We start from the raw sequence: 21,915 nt of genomic DNA, 5'->3' as shown, positions 1-21,915 counted from the left end.
TATAACCTATCCAATTATTAAATTCACTTAAGTTTAGTAATTATGATTATTAAAATAAAAATAAAAATAAAAATTTAAAGATTTTACCAATACAAACCGAAGTTCAATGGTCAAAGTGAAATTGATGCAAGCTTCAACGAGTAAGACGAATTTAGATAATATATAATTAAGTTTGAGGTTAGTTTAAAAAATAATACATTTATAAGGTTTGAGTGTTACATATTTGATATCATTATCCAAATTTATTTATATAAATGGTTAATTAATATAAAGTGTATGTTTTTTTATAATAATATTTATAAATTTTTTATATATTATATTTTAAATAAATAGAATTTAAATATTTTATTTAGTCATTAAATTTTTAAAATATAAATTTTCAATAAAAATATTGTTTTATATCTATTAGTAAAGATGGGCTAGGATATTTTTGGAAAAATAATAATTAGATTTAGAATGGATTTGAGTAATTGATGATAAATTTTAATCGGGTTTGGGACAGGTTCAAGTATTGAGAATATTAATCAAGTACAGACTCAGGTAAAATAATTTTCGCGGATATAAAAAATTTTCCTTGAGGGACCAATACAGTGACAGAGCTAAATGTCTGTTCTTAAATGTAACCAATTGATGCACCCAACCTTATAATTTTTTTTAAAATATATATATAATATCTAAAATATTTTTAATATTTGTAAATAAATTTTGATTGAAATTAGTAAAAAATATAAAGATCAAATTTATATTTGGAATTAATATATATAAAAAGAGTTCAAGTAATTATATAATTTATTTTTTTTTAAAATTATATAATTTATTTATAAAATTTTATTTTTAATATTTTTACATGATATATAAAAATTTGAGATATATATATATATATAAATAAAAATATTTGCTTTTAAATTCTATTAATTAGCAAGAAGAAAAATATTCTTAATTTACAATCATCATTTTAATATTTTTTTAATGTAAATTATCCAGATTATTAAAATTAATTTATTGAAATTAATTTTTTTATTCATAATTATTTCAAATTTTAATTGTGATTAAAAATTATATATATACACACACATACACTTAAAATTGACTAACTAAATCAATGACTCTACTGAATTAAATTTCTAGTTTCACCACTGAGTTAATGTTAAATATAAAATTAATTTAAAAATAATTAATTATACTCATTGTTTGTGTATTTTTTAAGAATCAATGTTATATATTTAAGCAAATATCATAATAGAGTATAACTAAACTAAAAAAATTTTTTGAGGGTGCCAATGTTATAAAAATTTATTAAATATATGATAAATAAAAATTCAAATATCTTATATTATTTATATTGTAATAAAAATTATTTGAGGAGGGGCCAACAATTAAAATAAAATAAAATTTTAAGCACACATATTAGCATATATACGTACCCCCACTATCCTTCCCCCACCTCGGCCCATTGCCATTCTTAGGCCAAGTTAAATCTATATACAACTGAACTTATAAGGGAGGAATTTTAAACAACGTTACTTGTTGAATGCTATTGCTACTAATTTAGTTTTTCTTTTTGTGTTGATGTCTTAATAAGTGGCTAATTAGCTAGATTTAGGTAAGGCATACCTGAATACATGACACAAATTAAAGTTTAATGACTATTAAAATTGATAATACTCAAATTGTATGACAATTTGTTTAAGCATAGTATCAATTTATTTGCACAACATATTGAGTGAAAAAGAAAACAAGATAACAACGAAGAAAGGTTAAGAAAGATATATTTGCATAGATCACAACTAGAATTTAATAGTACTCAAATTGTATCACAATTTGTTTCAGTATAGCATCAATTATTAGCACAACACATGGAAGAAGAAAAAAAAAAAAAAAAAAAAAAAAACCAAGATAACAACGGAGAATTGTTTAGAAAGATACATTTACATATATCACAACCAGAAGAGTGGACTTTTGTTCAATATGACTCTCTTGAAACGATAAGCACCTGTGGTTCAAGTCAAGTAAAAAAAAAAGTTGGTCATGTTACCATTAATCGAAAAGAATTTTCAAGGGAGTATGAAACAATACTATAACGTTCAGTGGCGAAGCTAAAAAATATTTTTTTGAGAGGGCTAATGTAAGGGCAGAGCTACATGCTGTTAAGTGTGGTCAATTGATTAACTTTATAAATATATTTTAAAATATATAATATATAAAATATTTTAAATGATTTTCTATAACACCCCTAATTTTAAATGTATTATTTTTGGGTAATTATTGATATTTTATTTTATTTAAATTTTAGGAAATTATTTGAAATTTTTCGGATTTTCGAAATCGGATTTGATTTTTCTAAAATATAAAACTTTGATGATTTTTAAAAATTAATTTAAAGACCACGTGACAAAACTAAAAATATATTTGGAGTCTACAAATTTTTCTGAGTTTTCTAGAATTTTTTCAGAATTTTTGAGCCTCGTTTTCGTTCCCAAGGCAAAGTAAAAATTTAAAATTTTGTATCTTAAATCGAACCGATCGAATCGAACCGAACCGGATCAGACCGACCGAATTGGACCGGCTCCTTTTTCTTCTTCTTCTCCTCTCCCGCGCGCGTTCTCCTTCCTCTACCTCTCTCCCGTTTTCTCTCTCCTCCCACCTCCCCTCGCCGCGCCTCCCACCACCCTAGCTCACGGCCGCCTCCCCCCACCCACCTGCTGGCCGCCACGCCGAACGCCGCAAATGTCGTGGCGGCGACGTGAAGCGCGACTTCTTCGTCTTCTGGCCGATCCGCCACCTGGGCTGGCAGTCTTGTGTTAAACACCATCTACATCTCGAGAGCTTTCCATAGACACTAAGAACACCAAAATCCATCGAGCGGTTTGTCTAATTTTTGTCTGGGAAGTTTTAGCCCATTTTGACTTTTGGGCTAGATTTCTCGCAAACCGTAAACCCCACGAGAAAACCGAGAGTACCAGAGCGCTCCACTCGTCAAGAGCTTCGCAGGAATATAAATTTCAAAATTTTTCGACATCGTTTTTCGGTGGATCCCACTGAACTTCGTAGTGTTTTTTCGAGCATTAAATGAGCTTAGAAAATTCCGTAAAAATTTTATACTAACCCCCGTGTTGTGGGCTTCGTGTAGGTATCTTCAATTCGGAAATTCGCGGTTGTCCGGTTCGTGAATTTCCGCCGCATGCATCGCCATGAAAAGGTGTCTGAATTGGATCGAGATTTTGGCTACCCCACCATTGTTAAACGTCCCGAACGCATCCCCGGAATCGGAATCGGCAAAGGTAAACCCGAACCTTGCTTTTTCTATAATTTTCTAATGCTTAAATGGGATTAAAAATTCATAAAATATTCGTGGTAGCTCAGAAAATTATGATTCTTTTTGCAATTGCCTAGTAATATTGCTAAGGACTGCGGGGCAAAGTTTTAGAATTTTTAGAGCTTATTTGGGTGGTTTTTGCAAAAAGGGTCAATTATAAGGACTAAACTGTAATTTTATATATTGTGATTGATGATGGTTTGGATGGGCCCAGGAGGGGCTGTGTGATATGATTGAGTTGTGGGTGTATAGTTGCTGGATATAGAAGTGTGTTTTAAACCCATTTGCAGGTTGGGTAGGTCCTAGGTATAGGGGAGACTCTACCGGATTTTCGGCATGACTTAGGACGTATTTGGTCTTTTCTTAGTTTGTCTTGGGTCAAATTTATTAAATGATTGTAATAAAATTGTCAGGTGAGCCGGGACAGCCTTCTTTCTCCACCCAGCCGCCACAGTGACTGCTGTCAAGTCTGTGAGTAAAATATTAATTTTAATTATAATTTCACTATTATTATATGTTCAAGCATGTCCATGCATCACTTATATGTATATATCTATGTAGTTAAACTCTAGGCACGTTTTATGTTGCATTCACAACTGTTAAAGTGCCATGGATGTTGTTGTGGTAATTTGGACCAGTGTGCTTGCGTTGGCGCGCGTGTGATGTGGTGTTGGCTATGGATAGGACGGGTAGACACGGCTTGAGATCTTCGCTGGGACCCGGTCCTTCGGGGTAGTCACGGCTTGAGTTCTTCACTGGGGCCCCGATTTGGTTTATTAAGCGAAAGTCCAGCTGAGTTCTTCATCGCACAAAGTTGGATTTAAGAGAGTCAGATAGGGATCAGCTCCCATATATTATGATTGATATTACTGGGTGTGTGAGTGCTCCAAATTACCCTTTTTGCTGTTATGATGTGAAAATATTTTTGATGTTGCATTTCACTCTACAGGGTGCATTAGTTTTAGATAGTTATAGAGATTATGGTTAAAATTGATATTTTACTCTCTGAGTCGAACGCTCACTCCTGTTCAATATTTTTCCAGGCCACAGGAGGATATTTTTGAGGTTAACCTGCTTTTCTCCCTCGCAGGTCGTTTATTAATTTTTGTATAAACCTGTTAACTCTTAGAATTTCCGCATGTGTTAGAAATATTTATTTGAATTGGGTCTGTAATATAAAGTGCTATTTTGGGCCTGTAAACTTATTATTTTATGCATGTTGATGGACTGGATGAGGGAGCTGAGCTCCCATTTATTTTATGTTGTTATGAGTATGTGGAGGGTGAGCTGAGCTCCCCAATTGATTATATATTATGTTTACAGGTCGGGTGAGTCAAAAACTCCCCGTTGAAAGGTCCATTTTATGGCCGAACTCTGTCCAGTTGATTTCTTGAAATTTGGCCCAAATGGGCCTTAGAGTTGGGTTAAGGAATAGTTAGGCTTACTACAGGCCTCGGGGGCTTTAGGCTGGCCCAAGTCCTAGTGCCGGTCCGGCCCATAGGTTGGGTCGTGACAAATGTGGTATCAGAGCTTAGGCTCCAGATTCATAGGGAATAATTGTCTAAAGTGTTGGGAAGAGTCTACTAGGAGTCACATGCGGAAAATAGGGTCCACATTCGTCTTGCATTGTCATCTTTGCTTCTAGTTTCTACTTCATATAATTATGTATAAATGTGAGTCTATAGAGCTGTGTAACATGCTGTTTTGAATTTTGTGGGCTAATGCTGCTGAATTTCAGGAAAATGCGTAGAAGCAGGAGAGCTGCCACTGCACTAGAACCAGATGTGCCTGACGAGGTGTCGGCACAGGATGAGGCGCCTGCCCCGAGGAGGCGGGGTAGGAGGCCTAGAGCTACTCAAGTAGAAGAGCAGCTGCCACTAGTTCAGGATCAGTCTTTTATGGCACAGGGTCCCATGGACCCAATGGCAGCTACTTTAGCTGGGTTGCAGAGAACCATCGATATGATTGCGCAGTATATGGTCCACCCTCCACAGTAGCAGCAATCCACCGCACCAAGAGGAGAACCTTACAAACATATAATCAATTTCAAAAAGTTGGTGCCTGGTACTTATGATGTGTCAGACGATGCATATTGGTTTTTGGATTCCTACAGACAGGTAGGAACAGAGTTGCAGTTGAATGATAGAAGACTTATAGAGTGTATACAGCATGTCATGGGGCCTATGCCTAGAAAATGGATGAATGACTATATATTACCTCGGATGGAGGGTTTGTCGTGGACTCAGTTTGTGGAACTGTTCATCAACCTGTTTGTACCAGAGAGTTTCAGAGATCAAAAGTAGTGGGCCTTTGAGGCCTTAAGACAGAATGGCAGGTCTGTAGATGAATATGCTATAGAATTTCTGGAACTGAGCAGGTATGCCCCTGCAGCAGTAGCTACAGAAACTATGAAGGTGAAGAGGTTCCTAAAGGGGCTGGATAGGAGGTATGCAAACTTGGCCATGATATCTGATCAGTCTTTTGATGTGGTGGTTGATCGAGCCAGACAAATTGAGATTAGCTATGCTGTGGATGACAGTGAAAGGGCAAAGAAAAATAGAGCAGAGGGTTCTTCAGGTGTTCCCCACATGGGTACTACGGATAGTGGTGGCCAAACTAATTACAGAGGAAGAAGCAGGAATAAGAGGAGTGGTTTTAGACACAAATCTCGAGGATTCAGACCAGGGTACGGATCCAGTAGTGGTCACAGTTCGGGATACAGCAGTTCTGGGTCTGGTTCAGGATCCTCCTTGGCACCTTGTGCACAGTGTGGAAGAGGACATTCAGGACCTTGTATGATGGGTTCAGGAGTATGCTTCAGGTGTGGCCAACTAGGTCACTTTGCTAGGGAATGCCCCGTGTTCAGCGAGCCACAGATGGGGTCACAGGGTTCTGTTGCAAATGTTCCTCGTCAGTTGTATCCTGGTGCTTCCAGCATGGCAGGCAGTCAGTTCAGTGGCCAACAGGGCCGAGGACAAGGGGGACGTGGATTTGGAGGCAGATCAGGAGGTAGAAGTCAGTATCAGGGTTCTGCCACTCAGGGTAGGGGTCAAGCTCGGGTTTCACCCTGACCCACCAGGATGCTCAGGCTTCCAATGCAGTTATGGCAGGTATTCTTCTAGTCTGTTCCTATGAGGCTCGTGTTTTGATAGATTCGGGTGCTACGCACTCATTTGTCTCCCCTGTGTTTGCCATGAGGTTGGATAGAAACCCTACAACAATGCCCTTTGTTTGTAGCTACCCTGCTTAGTGACAACATAAATGTAGATATGGTTTTTCCGGGTAGCCCAGTAGTAGTGGATGGAAAGATCCTCCTAGCAGATTTGGTTCCTCTACCAGTAATACAATTCGATGTAATTCTGGGAATGGATTGGTTGGCAACTCATTATGCCACTTTAGACTGCAGGAACAAAAAGGTGTATTTCCACATACCTGGTGTGGAAGAGTTTAGCTTTGACGGTGACAGGAGCGTGGCTCCATATAATTTGGTGTCAGCAATTAGTGCTAGAAAAATGTTGAGGCGTGGATGTCAAGGGTATTTGGCATTGGTGAGAGATACATCTGTAGAAGGTGTCAACATGGAAAATGTTCCTGTTGTTAGAGAATTCATGGATGTCTTCCCTGAGGAGTTTCCAGGGTTGCCACCAGGAAGGGAAATAGAGTTTTGCATTGATGTTGTGCTGGCTACAAACCCCATATCAATGCCACCTTACAGGATGGCACCAGCAGAATTGAAAGAGTTAAAAGAGCAACTACAGGAGCTTTTGGACAAGGGTTTCATACGTTCGAGCATTTTACCCTGGGGCACTCCTGTTCTATTTGTGAGAAAGAAAGATGGGTCATTGAGGTTGTGTATTGATTATAGAAATCTGAACTAGGTGAATGTGAAGAAAAATTATCCACTTCCTAGGATCGATGATCTGTTATATCATCTCCAAGGTGCTAGATTCTTTTCCAAGATAGACTGCGATCAAAGCTACCATCAGTTGAGAATCAGGAATGAGGATGTGTCCAAAACAGCATTCAGGACAAGATATGGTCATTATGAGTTCTTGGTGATGTCTTTTGGACTCACTAATGCACCAGTAGCCTTTATGGACCTGATGAACAGGGTGTTCAGGCCATTCTTGGACCGTTTTGTCATCGTATTCATAGATGACATTTTGATATACTCTTGGACCAAGGAAGAACACGTGTGGCACTTGAGGATGGTGTTGCAGACTTTGAGGGAGCACCAGCTATATGCCAAATTTTCAAAATGTGAATTTTAGCTAGAAAGCATCTCATTCTTGGGACACGTGGTTTCTAGTGAAGGTATTCAAGTGGATCCCAAGAAAATTGAAGCTGTAACTGATTAGCTTAGGCTTACAAGAAAATTGAAGATGTTTTCTGGGCCTAGCTGGCTACTATAGGCGTTTTGTGTAGGATTTTTCCAGAATAGCAGCTCCCCTAACTAAGTTGACTCGAAAGAATGTTCCATTCATTTGGACAGATGACTGTGAGGAGAGTTTCCAGAAGCTTAAGGAGTGTCTAACCACTGCCCCTGTGTTGACACTACCTATGAGTGGTGAAGGATACACCGTGTACTGTGACGCCTCCAGAGTTGGCTTAGGGTGTGTTTTGATGCAGAATGGAAAAGTAGTGGCTTATGCTTCAAGGCAGCTGAAGAGGCATGAGCAGAACTACCCCACCCATGATTTGGAAATGGCGGCTGTAGTCTTTGCACTAAAAATCTGAAGACACTACCTGTATGGTGAAGTGTGCGAGATATACACCAACCACAAGAGTTTGAAGTACATCTTCCAACAGAGGGATTTAAACTTGAGACAGAGGAGATGGATTGAGCTTTTAAAGGACTATGATTGCACCATCCAGTACCACCCTGGGAAGGCCAATGTAGTAGCAGATGCTTTGAGCAGAAAATCTTCTGGCAGCTTGGCGTACATATCAGCGGAGAAGAGACCGTTGATTCAGGAAGTACATGAGTTGATGGATCAAGGTTTAATCCTAGATCTTTCAGATGAGGGGGTATTGTTGGCTCATTTTTCAGTGAGGCCAGACTTGCGAGACAGAGTTAGAGTTTCCCAGCACAGATACCAACAATTGATGAAGATCATAGAAAGAGTATAGCAGGGTCAAGGTGGAGAGTTTGGATTTGCCAATGATAGCGCCCTAATGCAAGGTTCTAGGATAAGTGTGCCCGATGTGGACAATCTCAGAAATGAAATCATGCGAGAGGCACACTATACACTGTACAATGTCCACCCAGGCTCCACCAAGATGTGAAAGATAGCTATTGGTGGAATGGCATGAAGAGAGACATAGCAGACTTTGTGTCCAAGTGCTTGACTTGTCAGAAAGTGAAGTTTGAATACCAGAGACCGTCAGGGAAGCTGCAAGAGCTCCCTATCCCAGAATGGAAGTGGGAAATGATTACCATGGATTTTGTGACTGGGTTGCCCCGTACCACACGAGGATATGATTCGATATGGGTAATTGTAGACCGCCTAAATAAATCAGCTCATTTCTTGCCTATGAAGACTACATATTCTATGGCACAGTACACTCGACTCTACATTCAAGAAATAGTCAGATTGCATGGAGTTCCGGCTTCCATAATATCGGACAGAGAGCCCCAGTTCACTTCTTAGTTTTGGAGGAAATTGCAGGAGGCACTTGGCACACAGTTGAACTTTAGTACTGCTTTCCACCCTCAGAGAGACGGACAGTCCGAAAGGACAATCCAAACACTGGAAGACATGCTTCGCATGAGTGTTTTGGATTTTGGAGGTCAATGGGATGATCAGCTAGCTTTGGTAGAGTTTGCCTACAACAACAGTTACCATTCCAGCATAGGGATGGCACCCTATGAGGCACTATATGGAAGAAAGTGTAGGTCTCCTCTGTGTTGGACGGAAATGGGGGAAGCGAAGGTGCATGATGTAGACCTAGTGCAGTACACTTCAGAGATGGTTCCTTTAATCAGGGAACGATTGAAAACAGCTTTTAGTAGGCAGAAGAGTTATGCAGACCCCAGACGGAGGGATGTGGAGTTTGCAGTAGGCGATTACGTATTTCTGAAGGTTTCTCCTATGAAGGGAGTCATGAGATTTGGAAAGAAGGGCAAATTGGCGCCTCGGTATATTGGACCTTTTGAGGTTACTGATAGAGTTGGAGCAGTTGCCTACCGGTTGGAGCTACCACCCAACCTTTCTCATGTTCATCCTGTGTTTCACATCTCCATGCTCAGGAAATACATTCCTGATCCTTCTCATGTACTACAACTGGATGTAATAGAGCTGAAAGAAAACTTGACGTTTGAGGAGCAACCTGTAGCCATAGTGGATTACCAAGTGTGTCACACCCTACTCCCCTGTAAGATGCAACATGATCCCGTAGTACACCTAATGAATTACCGTACTTCGCCTACCAATAACCCATTAGATATACTACAAGGGATTTTAAAACAATTTTCGTGAAATTTAAATAATCGATTAAAATCTAGTGTTATAAATTTTTTTTCAAAATTTCGGCAAAGTGCCGGCTGTATTTTGAGAAAACAATTCTTCAATCCTGCAAAAGAAAATGCTCCCAATATGTTTTCTCAAATACAACTTCAATAACTTCATTTCAATTCACAATTCAATTCTCAATAAACAATCAATTCATTTTCAAACTACTCTCATCATAAAGAAACATTTCATTGATTACAAGATTCAAAATTAATATTACAAAACTATTCAGATAAATAAAATCCCAAACTTACATTTACAATAATTTACATTTAATTACATACCAAAATATTTTACAAGAGTTTTTATACAACTGCTCAAATAATTTACATACATATTATTACATGCATACATCAAAACCTATATACATGGGTATACCTATGATATACCTGGAGCTGATCTGAATATGTCTTCAAAGAAAATTACTCACTGCTCTATGCTCTTTTTACCTGCGACAACATACAAAGCTATCGCTGAGTGGTGAACTCAGTAGTGCACAACTATAATTTAAAACATAGTACAATATACATTGACAAAATTTACAGTAAATAATTTGGAAATCTGAATACTCATCAAATTCTAAAACTCAAAATATTCATTGCCAATAATGTGCATCATTTGTATAAAATGACTTCGATCATGAAATTCAATTTATCAAATCATAACTGACTATTTAGGTAATCCCAACAAAATCAATCATGCATAAATCATAATTGAAATCACAATTCTTTACCATTCAAAGCCATTATGTATCTCAAAAACCATGCTGTATCTCAAAAATCATTCTTTATCTCACTAACTATGCAAGACTAATCCGAAAGGGCCATATTCGATGTGATTCTAACTCCCTATGGTCGGGAGGTCGAATCGATTCTAACTCCCTATGGTCGGGAGGTCGAATCATCGTGCACGATACCATCACAATAATGAATCTTCCGCAAGGGCCATAACGATAAAATAAACTTAGATCTAACCTCAAATCGAGGAAAATCTAAGCTTTGCACGCATACCATGGTAATCAAAACACAACTAACTCCATTGTCTTCTCAACAAATGAGAGAGACGGGTAATAACCTAGTCAAGCATCTATAGTGAGATACAAAACAATATCACAATCCTTTTAGTGAGCATAAATCACAATATAATTCGATTCAAAGTCAATTCCAATATCCAATAATTTTTATGCTCATCACAATTCAAATCATAAATTTGCATTTTTCCATGAAAAGTACCATCACAATTCAAAACATGTTCTATCACAATTTTCCAAAACATAATTTATTCAATCCATGATAATGCTTAATACTCATGGAAATACCATTTTACAAAGCTAAATTCATACATACTATAACAATTTCAATAATCACTGAATTAAATCCAATGCTTGTTAAACATAATACATAAGAAAAATATGTCACTTAATCATATGAAATATTTAAAACAAAATCAGTTAAAAACTAGTTGTGCACAAACATCTGATAACTGTTTCCTGGTCTTGACTCAGTGTTTCCTTCCCTTTCCCTGAGTCTTTGCTAACTGAGAAACACAATTTGAAGGGTTTGATTTAATTAAACTGTCTCTAACGATAATGCTTGATAAGTAATTCACTGAATTCATTTATTTGCTTAGTCAACCTAATATGTTGACCCTCGATATATTCTAGGTAATTTAGGTTTTAATGTTACTAACATGTCACATTCGATAGCCTTTTAGGGTTGGTACATGTCACCAAACTCATTTCCATGTATCTTGCATTTTCTTGCAATTTGCTAGATTCCGGGATACTAGTTTGATCTAGCCGGACGACCTAGTTCCCTCGGTTTTCGGGTTTCGATCAAAACTACAAACTTGTAGATCTATGTCTTATTGCATACGGGGCAAAATTTCAGGTCATTCTGAGTTATGTAGACCAAGTTATGGTCATTTTACTATTGCTGGTCAAAATGCATCAAAATTGGTCACTTTAGGTCACTTTAGGTCATTTTAGGTTCGGCCAGTTTTTGGACCTAAACTTGTGCAAGCTGTTTGACTTGCTTATGGTCATTTCTGGGCTTTGGTGTCTTCATAAGACTTGTAGATATGGGTCTTAACTATTCATGGTCAAAATTTCAGGTCAATTGGACCTGTTTTGAGTGAGTTATGGCCTAAAAACTAACTGCTGCCCAAATGATCAATTTTCAGGCCTTATTAGCACTTAATTCGGATTTGGTCATTTTTCAAGCTACCTTGCAAGCAGAATTTTGGCAAGTTTTCTTCATAAAAGTTGGCACATTTTGTGTCTAGTTTCACCTCCAATTGGTCTCATACCAATTGGAGCCACACACTTAAAGTTATAGGCCTAAAACTTAAACTGCCTTATTGCAATTCTTGCATACACATCAAGGATCACTTTTAACACTCACCAAACTCAACATTCAAACCAATTCTGGTTGTACCACAACCTAAACATAATTTACAACATATTATAGGTCATTTTGGCAGCTTACAATTACATTCAATGTGCACCAACAAGTACAGAATTTGTCCAACTCAATTTACAACAATTCAATCACCAATTCATGCCCATTTACATGCCTAACTTCACACCATCATACATGCACTCAAACTGCCATAACTCCTATCACAAATTAACATCATTATTCCATAAACCAAGCATGAATTCCAGCATTCTTCAAGAGTTAACAAACTGCCACAATGGTGCATTTACATTCCATTAATTTCCAAGCTTTAAATTTCATTTCACATTTACATATACAAAGTATAATCACCCAAATGATTTCCCATACACATAAATATTTAATCAACCTTTTAATCCACCATTTACAAGCAAGAGTAAACTATTTTCAAGGTGTTTCCATGGCTGCCAAAAGTACACATTCCCATTCAACATCAAACCTCAAAAATTTCTTCATAAATCAAACACCCATAACACCCTTACAAACTTTAACAAAGCAACAATAAAAAACTCAAACTTACCTATGGATGAGACTTCTCAAATCTTCACTAAAACTTCTTGAAATTGCTATCAAACTCTTCCTTGTGATGTGGGGATAAAATTTGATGAAGCAACCTAGGTGTTTGGAGGTGAAATGAAGAGGATGATGAAGCTCCTTCAAATTTCGGCAATGGAGGTTTCTAAGGCTTTCATTTCGGCAATGGTGGTCTTCAAAGGTTGAAGATGAAGTTTTAGTGGAGCAATATGCCCACTTAATACATATTATAATCCTTAGTGGCCCACTCACATAGAATCAATCATATTTTATGTTTAAATATGTTAATTACCTAATTTGAACCCCATTTTTGCTATTTATTTTAGGTACCCCTAATTTAATTTTTCATAACATTTTCTAAGTGTAATATTATTTATTTTTAATAGACATTTAGGTCAAAAGACAACTCGGGGTGTCAAATGGCCACAATGCCCCTGTTCGGGTTGCATTCCCGATTTTTCGGTAACACCGGATTTTGTCCGTTTTTCGATTTCTCACTTTTCTTTGTACTAATTATTTAATTTTCCTTTGATATTTCTAATGATATTTATACTTCAATAAATATTTATTTGAGTCCTAAAAATATTTTTCAGGGTTTCCCGCGGTCCAGAGCTAGTCAACGGTCTACGCCGTGACTTCCAGATGCGGTCACCCATCGCTAGGGTTCTCGGCTCGCTTAACTTGGTTGCATTTCTTTACTATTATTTTTCCTTTGTTTTCTTGTATTTTCTTCTCTTGTATTTCATTATTTTATGTCTCCTCACTCATATTGAAGTGTAGTTCTAGGCATCCTAGCTGTCCGGACAACACTGGTCACCGAAACAGTAGAACGCACTACCGAACTTAGGGGTGTTACAAAGTGAGGCAGCTAAGATCAAAACAGATCCCTATGGTTAAGGTTTTGTAGAGGAGCCAGTCAGTGGAAGAGTATACCTGGGAGTCAGAACGGGACATGCGTAGCAAGTACTCTTATCTGTTCAATGTGTAATCCTGTACTTTATTCTACCTTGTGTAAAAATTCGAGGACGAATTTTCTGTAAGGGGGGAAGAATGTAACACCCCTAATTTTAAATGTATTATTTTTGGGTAATTATTGATATTTTATTTTATTTGAATTTTAGGAAATTATTTGAAATTTTTCTAATTTTCAAAATCGGATTTGATTTTCCAAAATATAAAACTTTGATGATTTTTAAAAATTAATTTAAAGACCACGTAGCAAAACTAAAAATATATTTGGAGTTTACAAATTTTTCTGAGTTTTCTAGAATTTTTTCGGAATTTTTGAGTCTCATTTTCGGTCCCAAGGCGAGTAAAAATTTAAAATTTTGTATCTTGAATCGAGCCAGGCGAATCGGATCGGCCAGATCGGCCGAATCGAGCCGGCTCCTTTTTCTTCTTCTTCTCCTCTCCCGCGCGCGTTCTCCTTCCCCTCTCTCTCTCTCTCTCTCTCTCTCTCTCTCTCTCTCTCTCTCTCTCTTTCGTTTTCTCTCTCCTCCCACCTCCCCTCGCCGGCCGACCCCCACCCCACCACTGACTGCGCGCCTCCTCGACCACCCACTCGCCGCCGCCTGAACAGCCGTGAGCGTCATGAGCGGCAGCGTATGTGCGACCCTTCCGTCTTCTGGCCGTCCGATCCGGCCACCAATCGGGCCGGGTCTTGTGTCAAACACCATCTACACCTCGAGAGCTTTCCATAGACACTAAGAACACCAAAATTCATCGAGCAGTTTGTCCAATTTTTGTCCGGGAAGTTTTAGCCCATTTTGACTTTTGGGCTAGATTTCTCGCAAACCGTAAACCCCACGAGAAAACCGAGAGTACCAGAGCGCTCCACTCGTCGAGAGCTTCGCGGGAAAATAAATTTCAAAATTTTTCGACACCGTTTTTCGGTGGGTCCCACAGAACTTCATAGTGTTTTTCCGAGCATTAAATGAGCTTAGAAAATTCCGTAAAAATTTTATACTAACCCCCGTGTTGTGGGCTTCGTGTAGGTATCTTCAATTCGTGGAAATTCGACAGTTGTCCGGGTCTGTGAATTTCCGGCCAGACAGACAGGCCACCGAAAAGGTCTCTTAATTGGATCGAGATTTTGGCTACCCCACCATTGTCAAATGTCCCGAGCGTGTCCCCGGAGTCAGAATCGGCAAAGGTAAACCCGAACCTTGCTTTTTCCGTAATTTTCTAGTGCTTAAATAGGATTAAAAATCCATAAAATATTCGTGGTAGCTCAGAAAATTATGATTCTTTTTGCAATAGCCTAGTAATATTGCTAAGGACTGCGGGGCAAAGTTTTAGAATTTTTAGAGCTTATTTGGGTAGTTTTTGCAAAAAGGGTTAATTATAAGGACTAAACTGTAATTTTATATATTGTGATTGATGATGGTTTGGATGGGCCCAGGAGGGGCTGTGTGATATGATTGAGTTGTGAGTGTATGGTTGGTGGATATAGAAGTGTGTTTTAAACCCATTTGCAGGTTGGGTAGGTCCTAGGTATAGGGGAGACTCTGCCGGATTTTCGGCATGACTTAGGACGTATTTGGTCTTTTCTTAGTTTGTATTAGGTCAAATTTATTAAATGATTGTAATAAAATTGTCAAGTGAGCCGGGACAGCCTTCTTCCTCCGCCCAGCCGCCACAGTGACTGCTGTCAAGTCTGTGAGTAAAATATTAATTTTAATTGTAATTTCACTATTATTATATGTTCAAGCATGCCCATGCATCACTTATATGTATATATCTTTGTAGTTAAACTCTAGGCATGTTTTATGTTGCATTCACAACTGTTAAAGTGCCATGGATGTTATTGTGATAATTTGGAGCAGTGTGCGTGCGTTGGCGTGCGTGTGATGTGGTGTTGGCTATGGATAGGACGGGTAGACACGGCTTGAGATCTTCACTGGGACCCGGTCCTTCGGGGTAGTCACGGCTTGAGTTCTTCGCTGGGGCCCCGATTTGGTTTATTAAGCGAAAGTCCGGCTGAGTTCTTCGCTGGCACAGGTTGGATTTAAGAGAGCTGTATAGGGGATCAGCTCCTATATATTATGATTGATATTACTGGGTGTGTGAGTGCTCTAAATTACCCTTTTTGCTGTTATGATGTGAAAATATTATTGATGTTGCATTTTCACTCTACAGGGTGCATTAGTTTTAGATAGTTATAGAGATTATGGTTAAAATTGATATTTTACTCTCTGAGTCGAACGCTCACTCCTGTTCAATATTTTTTCAGGCCACTGGAGGATATTTTTGAGGTTAACCTGCTTTTCTCCCTCGCAGGTCGTTTATTAATTTTTGTATAAACCTGTTAACTCTTAGAATTTCCGCATGTGTTAGAAATATTTATTTGAATTGGGTTTGTAATATAAAATGCTATTTTGGGCCTGTAAACTTATTATTTTATGCATGTTGATGGACTGAATGAGGGAGCTGAGCTCCCATTTATTTTATGTTGTTATGAGTATGTGGAGGGTGAACTGAGCTCCTCAATTGATTATATATTATGTTTACAGGTCGAGTGAGTCAAAAACTCCCCGTTGAAAGGTCCATTTTATGGTCGGACTCTGTCCGGTTGATTTCTTGAAATTGGACCCAAATTGGCCTTAGAGTTGGGTTAAGGAATAGTTAGGCTTACTACGGACCTCGGGGGCTTTAGGCTGGCCCAGGTCGTAGTGCCGATCCGACCATAGGTTGGGTCGTGACATTTTCGGTATATTTTTGTTAAAATTAATTAAAAAAAATAAAATGGGGCAATTTTATATTTTGAACTAATATATGTGAAAAGACTTCAAGTAACTATATAATTTATTTTCTGAAAAAGATTATATAATTTTTTAAATAATTTAAATGAAAATTTGATATATAAATAAAAGTATTTTATGTTTAAATTCTATAAGGTAGCATAGATAATAATATTCTCAATTTACAATCATCATTTTAATTATTTATTAAAATAATTATAAAATGTCTTGATTATTAAAATTTATTTTTTTTAAATTAATTATTTACAATTATTTGAAATTTTAATTGTTAAAAATTAATTATATAAATATATATATATATTGATTTAAATATAATTATTTAAATATACTTAAAATTTATGAATTAAATAAATAGCTCTACTAAATAAAATTTTTAACTCTGAGATATTGTTAAATGTAAAATTAATTTAAAAATAATTAATTATGCTTATTATTTTTATATTTTGAAGGAATTAATCTTATATATTCAAAAAATATTATAATATATTATAATTAAATTAATAAAAATTGAAAATGTCAATATTATAAAATTTATTAAATATATGATGAAAATAAAAAAAATTAAATATTTCATATTATTCATAATATAATAAAATAATAAAAATTATCAGAGGGGTCAATAATTAAAATAAAATAATTTTTTTAAAGAATATACATATATGGGGGGCCATGGCCCCCTGCCCCCACTAACCCCCTTCCCTTTTGATAACGTTAAGTTATTTTGATAATTTTTATGCAAGTCAAAATGAATTTTAGTCCCATGTAATCATGAGCCCGTTAGATATCTATTATGTTGCGTCAAGAAAAAAAAAAAAAAAAAAGCCTATTGAAGGAAAATTAATAAATTATTAAATAAATTAATAAAATTAGAAATATATGATATAATTAAACAAAAATGCAAAAACTAAGATATATTTAATTATTAAGCTAAAAAAAAAATTTGGAAGTTAAGTCGTAGAATTACCTCTCAATCACCCTCCATCTGAATATTCAGAAAAGTTTTCTTTATCAAATGCAACTTGTTCATGACATCAGCCATATTCATTCGTTCCATTGGTGATTCCATTGAACATGCAACTCCAATTTCAAGCATTGAAACTAGGCATTGTCTCAGATTTGTTGTAACCTGGCTCAAGTTCTGATGGTGATTGGTTTCTTCTGCTTCCATGGTGGCATCATCATCACATTCTTCATTTGCTATTTCTTTAGGGAGAAGGGTTGGATCCACAATTTGTAAAAGTCTTTTTGGCAATGCTGCCTTTACAAAATTATGGAGATTTATTCCCTCTTTAAACATTTCATCAGTTGGTCTTCTTTCTGAGAACATCTCTAGCACAAGAATTCCATAACTATAAACATCTCCTTCTTTCGATGCTATGCCACTCATTCCATATTCTACATGTATGTAAAAGTAATCAAATTAATATGGCAATAATAAGTTCATCATTTGTTGACTAACAATAAATTAACAAACTGGGAAAACAGGTCTTGATTAGAGCAGGTATAGGTGAAAGTTAAATTTTATTGAGCATATAACTCCTCAGGGGGAATTTATATGGAACTGAATGTGGCTTGGAGATGGGATATAGAACGGTGGTCCTGAAAAACATATCAATTTTTGTTTATATGATAAAAGGGAAGAAGAAGATGCAGAATTAGAAGAAAAAGAAGAAAATAGAGGAAGATGCTTATATAGTTGTTAATTACCTGGAGCAACATAACCAACGGTTCCATTGATTCTAGTTGTGCTGATTTGACTCAGAGATAAATTGCTGTTGATTGAGAAGAGTTTTGCTAGACCAAAATCACTTACATGAGCAACCATTTCATCATCAAGAAGAACATTGCTGGGTTTCAGGTCACAATGAATGATAGGCTTTCCACAGAGGTCATGTAGATAATGCAATGCTGATGCTACATCAATGGCGATATTGAGTCTTTGAAGAAGGTTCAAGCTTCTTTTCTGATTTTCACCTTCTGCACATGGATGCAGCCACTTTTCTAGGCTTCCATTCCCCATATATTCAAAAATTAAAGCCTTGAATGCATTTGTTTTGTAATCTAAGCTGGAGCAACATGTTACGAGCTTAACAAGATTTCGATGCCTTATATTCCCCAGCGAATTGCATTCAGCCATGAAGCTCTTAATGGCACCCGTTTGCTCGAGGTTGAGGACCTTAACAGCTACTGGTGTTTGGACTTGAGGTAGAAATCCTTTATACACAGAGCTAAAGCCACCTGAACCAATTAAATTGCTACAAGAGAATCCATCCGTTCCTTGATAAAGGTCTTTATAAGATACCTTTAGAAGGTGGTTCATTTCTAAGGGTGCAACAGAAGGCTTGGTTCTTGATTTTCTCATCCAGCGAATGAGAAAAAAGATCAGAATCGAAAGCAGAGTTGGAACCACACAAACAATTGCAACCACTAGCTTAAGAGTGTGGGATTTCACTTTCTTCAAGATTTTAGTAGGGCATTTTGGTAAACCAAGTTCTGGGACACCACCGCAAAGCTTGTTATTCCCAATCAGTGACAATGCACTGGCATTAGTAAATACTCCTCTTTCTGGTACCTCTCCCTCAAGATCATTGAACGAAAGATTCAAGTATTGGAGATAAGGGATTTCTTGGAGATCTTTGGGAATTTGTCCTGACAAGTTGTTTCGCGAAAGATCTAAATATTGAAGGCCTTTAAGGGAAGCTAAAGATGAAGGGATGGTTCCTTGGAAAAAATTTCCTTGCATATAAAGATATTCTAGGCTCAAGCAACCTCCAATGGTTTCAGGAATTTCACCTGAAAGATTGTTTTCTGAGATATCTAGTGTATTTACATTTTTAAGCTTTCCCACTTCTGTTGGTAAGTGCCCAGTGAAAGAGTTAAAAGATAAGTTCAGTATTTTTGATAAAGAAGTAAGACCTAAAACTTCCTCAGGTAACTCTCCGCTGAGTCTATTTTCTGCAATATGTACAGCATATAAATGTTGGCAATTTCTAATACTTGAAGGAATGCTTCCTTCCAATTTGTTTCCGGACAGCAATACACTAGATAATTGAGTGAGGTTACCAATGGAGGATGGAATTCGACCTGACAATTGATTGTAGCCTAAAAGTAATGATTGTAGCTTTTGAAGCTTTCCAAACTGAGAAGGGATGAAACCTGTGAAAAGGTTTTCTTCCAATTCCAAAACAATTAAGTTGACAAGATTCTCCATTGCCGCAGGAATAATTCCAGTGATTTCATTTCCTCCCATATATAATCTAATGAGCCCAGTTGAAAAATTGGCTACAGAGTCTGTTAAGACACCTCCAAAATTGTTCCAATAGATAGACAAAGCTTCTAGATTACTACAGTTCGTCAAGGAGGTCAAGAAAAGCAAGTCACTAGATGAGTTACTTCCAAGATTATTGAGCTCGAAGTTCAGCCATGAGAGACTCTGTAAATTTCCAAGATTGGAGGGAACTTGTCCCACAAAATTGTTATCAGAGATATCAAATGCTTCAAGATGGGATGCATTGGACAACGAATTTGGGACTGGGCCAGAGAAATAGTTTTCGCCGAATGCAAAAGTTTGAAGATTTGGGAGAGTGAAGCAAATGTTGTCAGGTAGACTCCCATTAAGTTGGTTGGATGCAACCCCCAGAGTACTCAAAGATGTGATGTTGAAAAGAGATGGAGAGATTATACCTGATAATCTATTACCTCCAACGATGACATGCTTCAAGCTTTTTAATTGACCCATTTCGTTTGGAATACTTCCCTCTAAATTATTATTCAAGGCAGAAAATATTGTAAGTGATGAAAGGTTGCCTAGAGAACGTGGAATTTCTCCAGTCAGATAGTTATAACGAAGTTCAATAATCTCTAGCTTCATCAGAGAGCCAAGTTCTGCTGGAATTTTTCCAGTGAGATTATTCGACTGTAAATATATCATCTTGAGTTGGGAGCAGCGACTCAAATTGAGTGGAATTTCACCTTGTAATGAATTATTTCCGAGAAGAAATTCTTGCAGTCGAAATAACTTGCCAACTTGCTGTGGAATTTCACCGTGGAAGGTGTTGTTTTGGAGGTTGATCAACCTGAGAAAACTGAGGTTACCAATATGTGGTGATATGGATCCAAACAGATTCTGCCCTTCTAAGACCAAGGAGATGACTCTTTGATGGCGTCGACCGCATGTGATTCCAGTCCAGTTGCAGAAATGGAGAGAATCATTCCATGAGTTGAAGATACCATGTGGATCACTTATCCCTTGTTTGAATTCGAGCAAAGCAAGTTCATCTGTCTCTCTCACTGAAGCACTGGCTTGCAGGCATCCTAGGTTAATAAAGAAGAAAAGAAACACTTGCGGATGCACAAGTGTATAAAAGCTGGGTTTACTAAACGCCATTTGGTGTAAAGAAGGAGGAATCAGCTGGCAGATTTGTTGGGCGAGTTCAGAAGTGAGATGCAAAACACTATATAGAGAAAAACTTTTTAAGAGTCGATGTCAATCCAAGCCCAGTGTTGAAAGTTTCTTAACTAATAATAATGACATTTGGGGAATGCGTCAAAGCTCAACAAATTCTATCTACCTCAATAAATACAATAAAGTTAACACTTCTAAATTTGAGGACAATATGCATTGCGTACATTTCGGTCTTTAAAGCATTAGTTATATTTCGCCTTCGCATTCCCTTTCATTTCCAAGATAAGAGGTAAATTTGACCTTTAAATTTATCTTTATTTTTTTTATATGTTAACTAAGTATCAATACTTAAAAGAGTTTTGTTAAAGTAATCTCCTTGTACTTCAAATTAGGGATTTGCGATTTATCTCAAGTAAATGTTGAAAAAAAAAAGGAATTTTGCTCTATGAGCAAAGTGAAATCATGGTATTTGGATATGATTTGGTAACTGAATTTTGTGAATGTTGGCTCAGTTGGTGCTTTGGATTCAAAATTAGAGATATGAGTAGAAGTTAAAGAGTGAACTTGGAAAGACTATAACTAGGGTTCTGGGTTTTTTAAGCAATGAAATGAGAGTGAAAAAAGAATAAAGGCAGATGTGTTGGCTGAATGAAATAAATCCATAGCGAATCCCAAAAGGGCTATTGACAATACACTTGGACCCAATAAGAACTTATGGACTAAAGGGATATTGACAAAAGCTCTGATAGATAATATTAGTTATTTTAGTAGTGGTAAGTTATTTTGATAGTTATTAGTTATTTTATTAGTAGTTAATTGTTAGTGGTTAATTATTTATATAGTTATTAAAACAGAAATATTCAGTAAAAATAATTATTAAATTCATTATTAAATATAAAAATAGTAATTTAATTTTGTTGACCTTGTCAAA

The 21,915-nt window shown here is 36.7% G+C and overlaps 1 protein-coding gene across 2 annotated transcripts; it reads right to left on the bottom strand.

The window, feature by feature from the left end:
* Positions 1-1,757: 1,757 nt before the first annotated feature.
* On the bottom strand, positions 1,758-20,990 carry LOC131171426 (probable LRR receptor-like serine/threonine-protein kinase At3g47570). 2 transcript variants are annotated; one of them, XM_058131531.1, is made up of 3 exons: positions 18,287-20,990; positions 17,544-17,974; positions 1,758-1,993 (listed from the first exon to the last, which is right to left on the bottom strand). In XM_058131531.1, exons 1-2 carry the CDS (start codon positions 20,964-20,966, stop codon positions 17,547-17,549), a joined length of 3,108 nt encoding a protein of 1,035 aa, XP_057987514.1. In that variant the 5' UTR covers positions 20,967-20,990; the 3' UTR covers positions 1,758-1,993; positions 17,544-17,546. The 2 variants fall into 2 exon arrangements, with proteins under 2 accessions (XP_057987514.1, XP_057987513.1); XM_058131530.1 differs by lacking the exon at positions 1,758-1,993 and adding an exon at positions 10,062-10,277.
* Between the last annotated feature and the right edge of the window lie 925 nt (positions 20,991-21,915).

This window comes from Hevea brasiliensis, chromosome 12 (assembly GCF_030052815.1).
Source record: "Hevea brasiliensis isolate MT/VB/25A 57/8 chromosome 12, ASM3005281v1, whole genome shotgun sequence".
Taxonomy (NCBI): Eukaryota; Viridiplantae; Streptophyta; class Magnoliopsida; order Malpighiales; family Euphorbiaceae; genus Hevea; species Hevea brasiliensis.
This window is presented reverse-complemented; position numbering and strand designations above follow the sequence as displayed.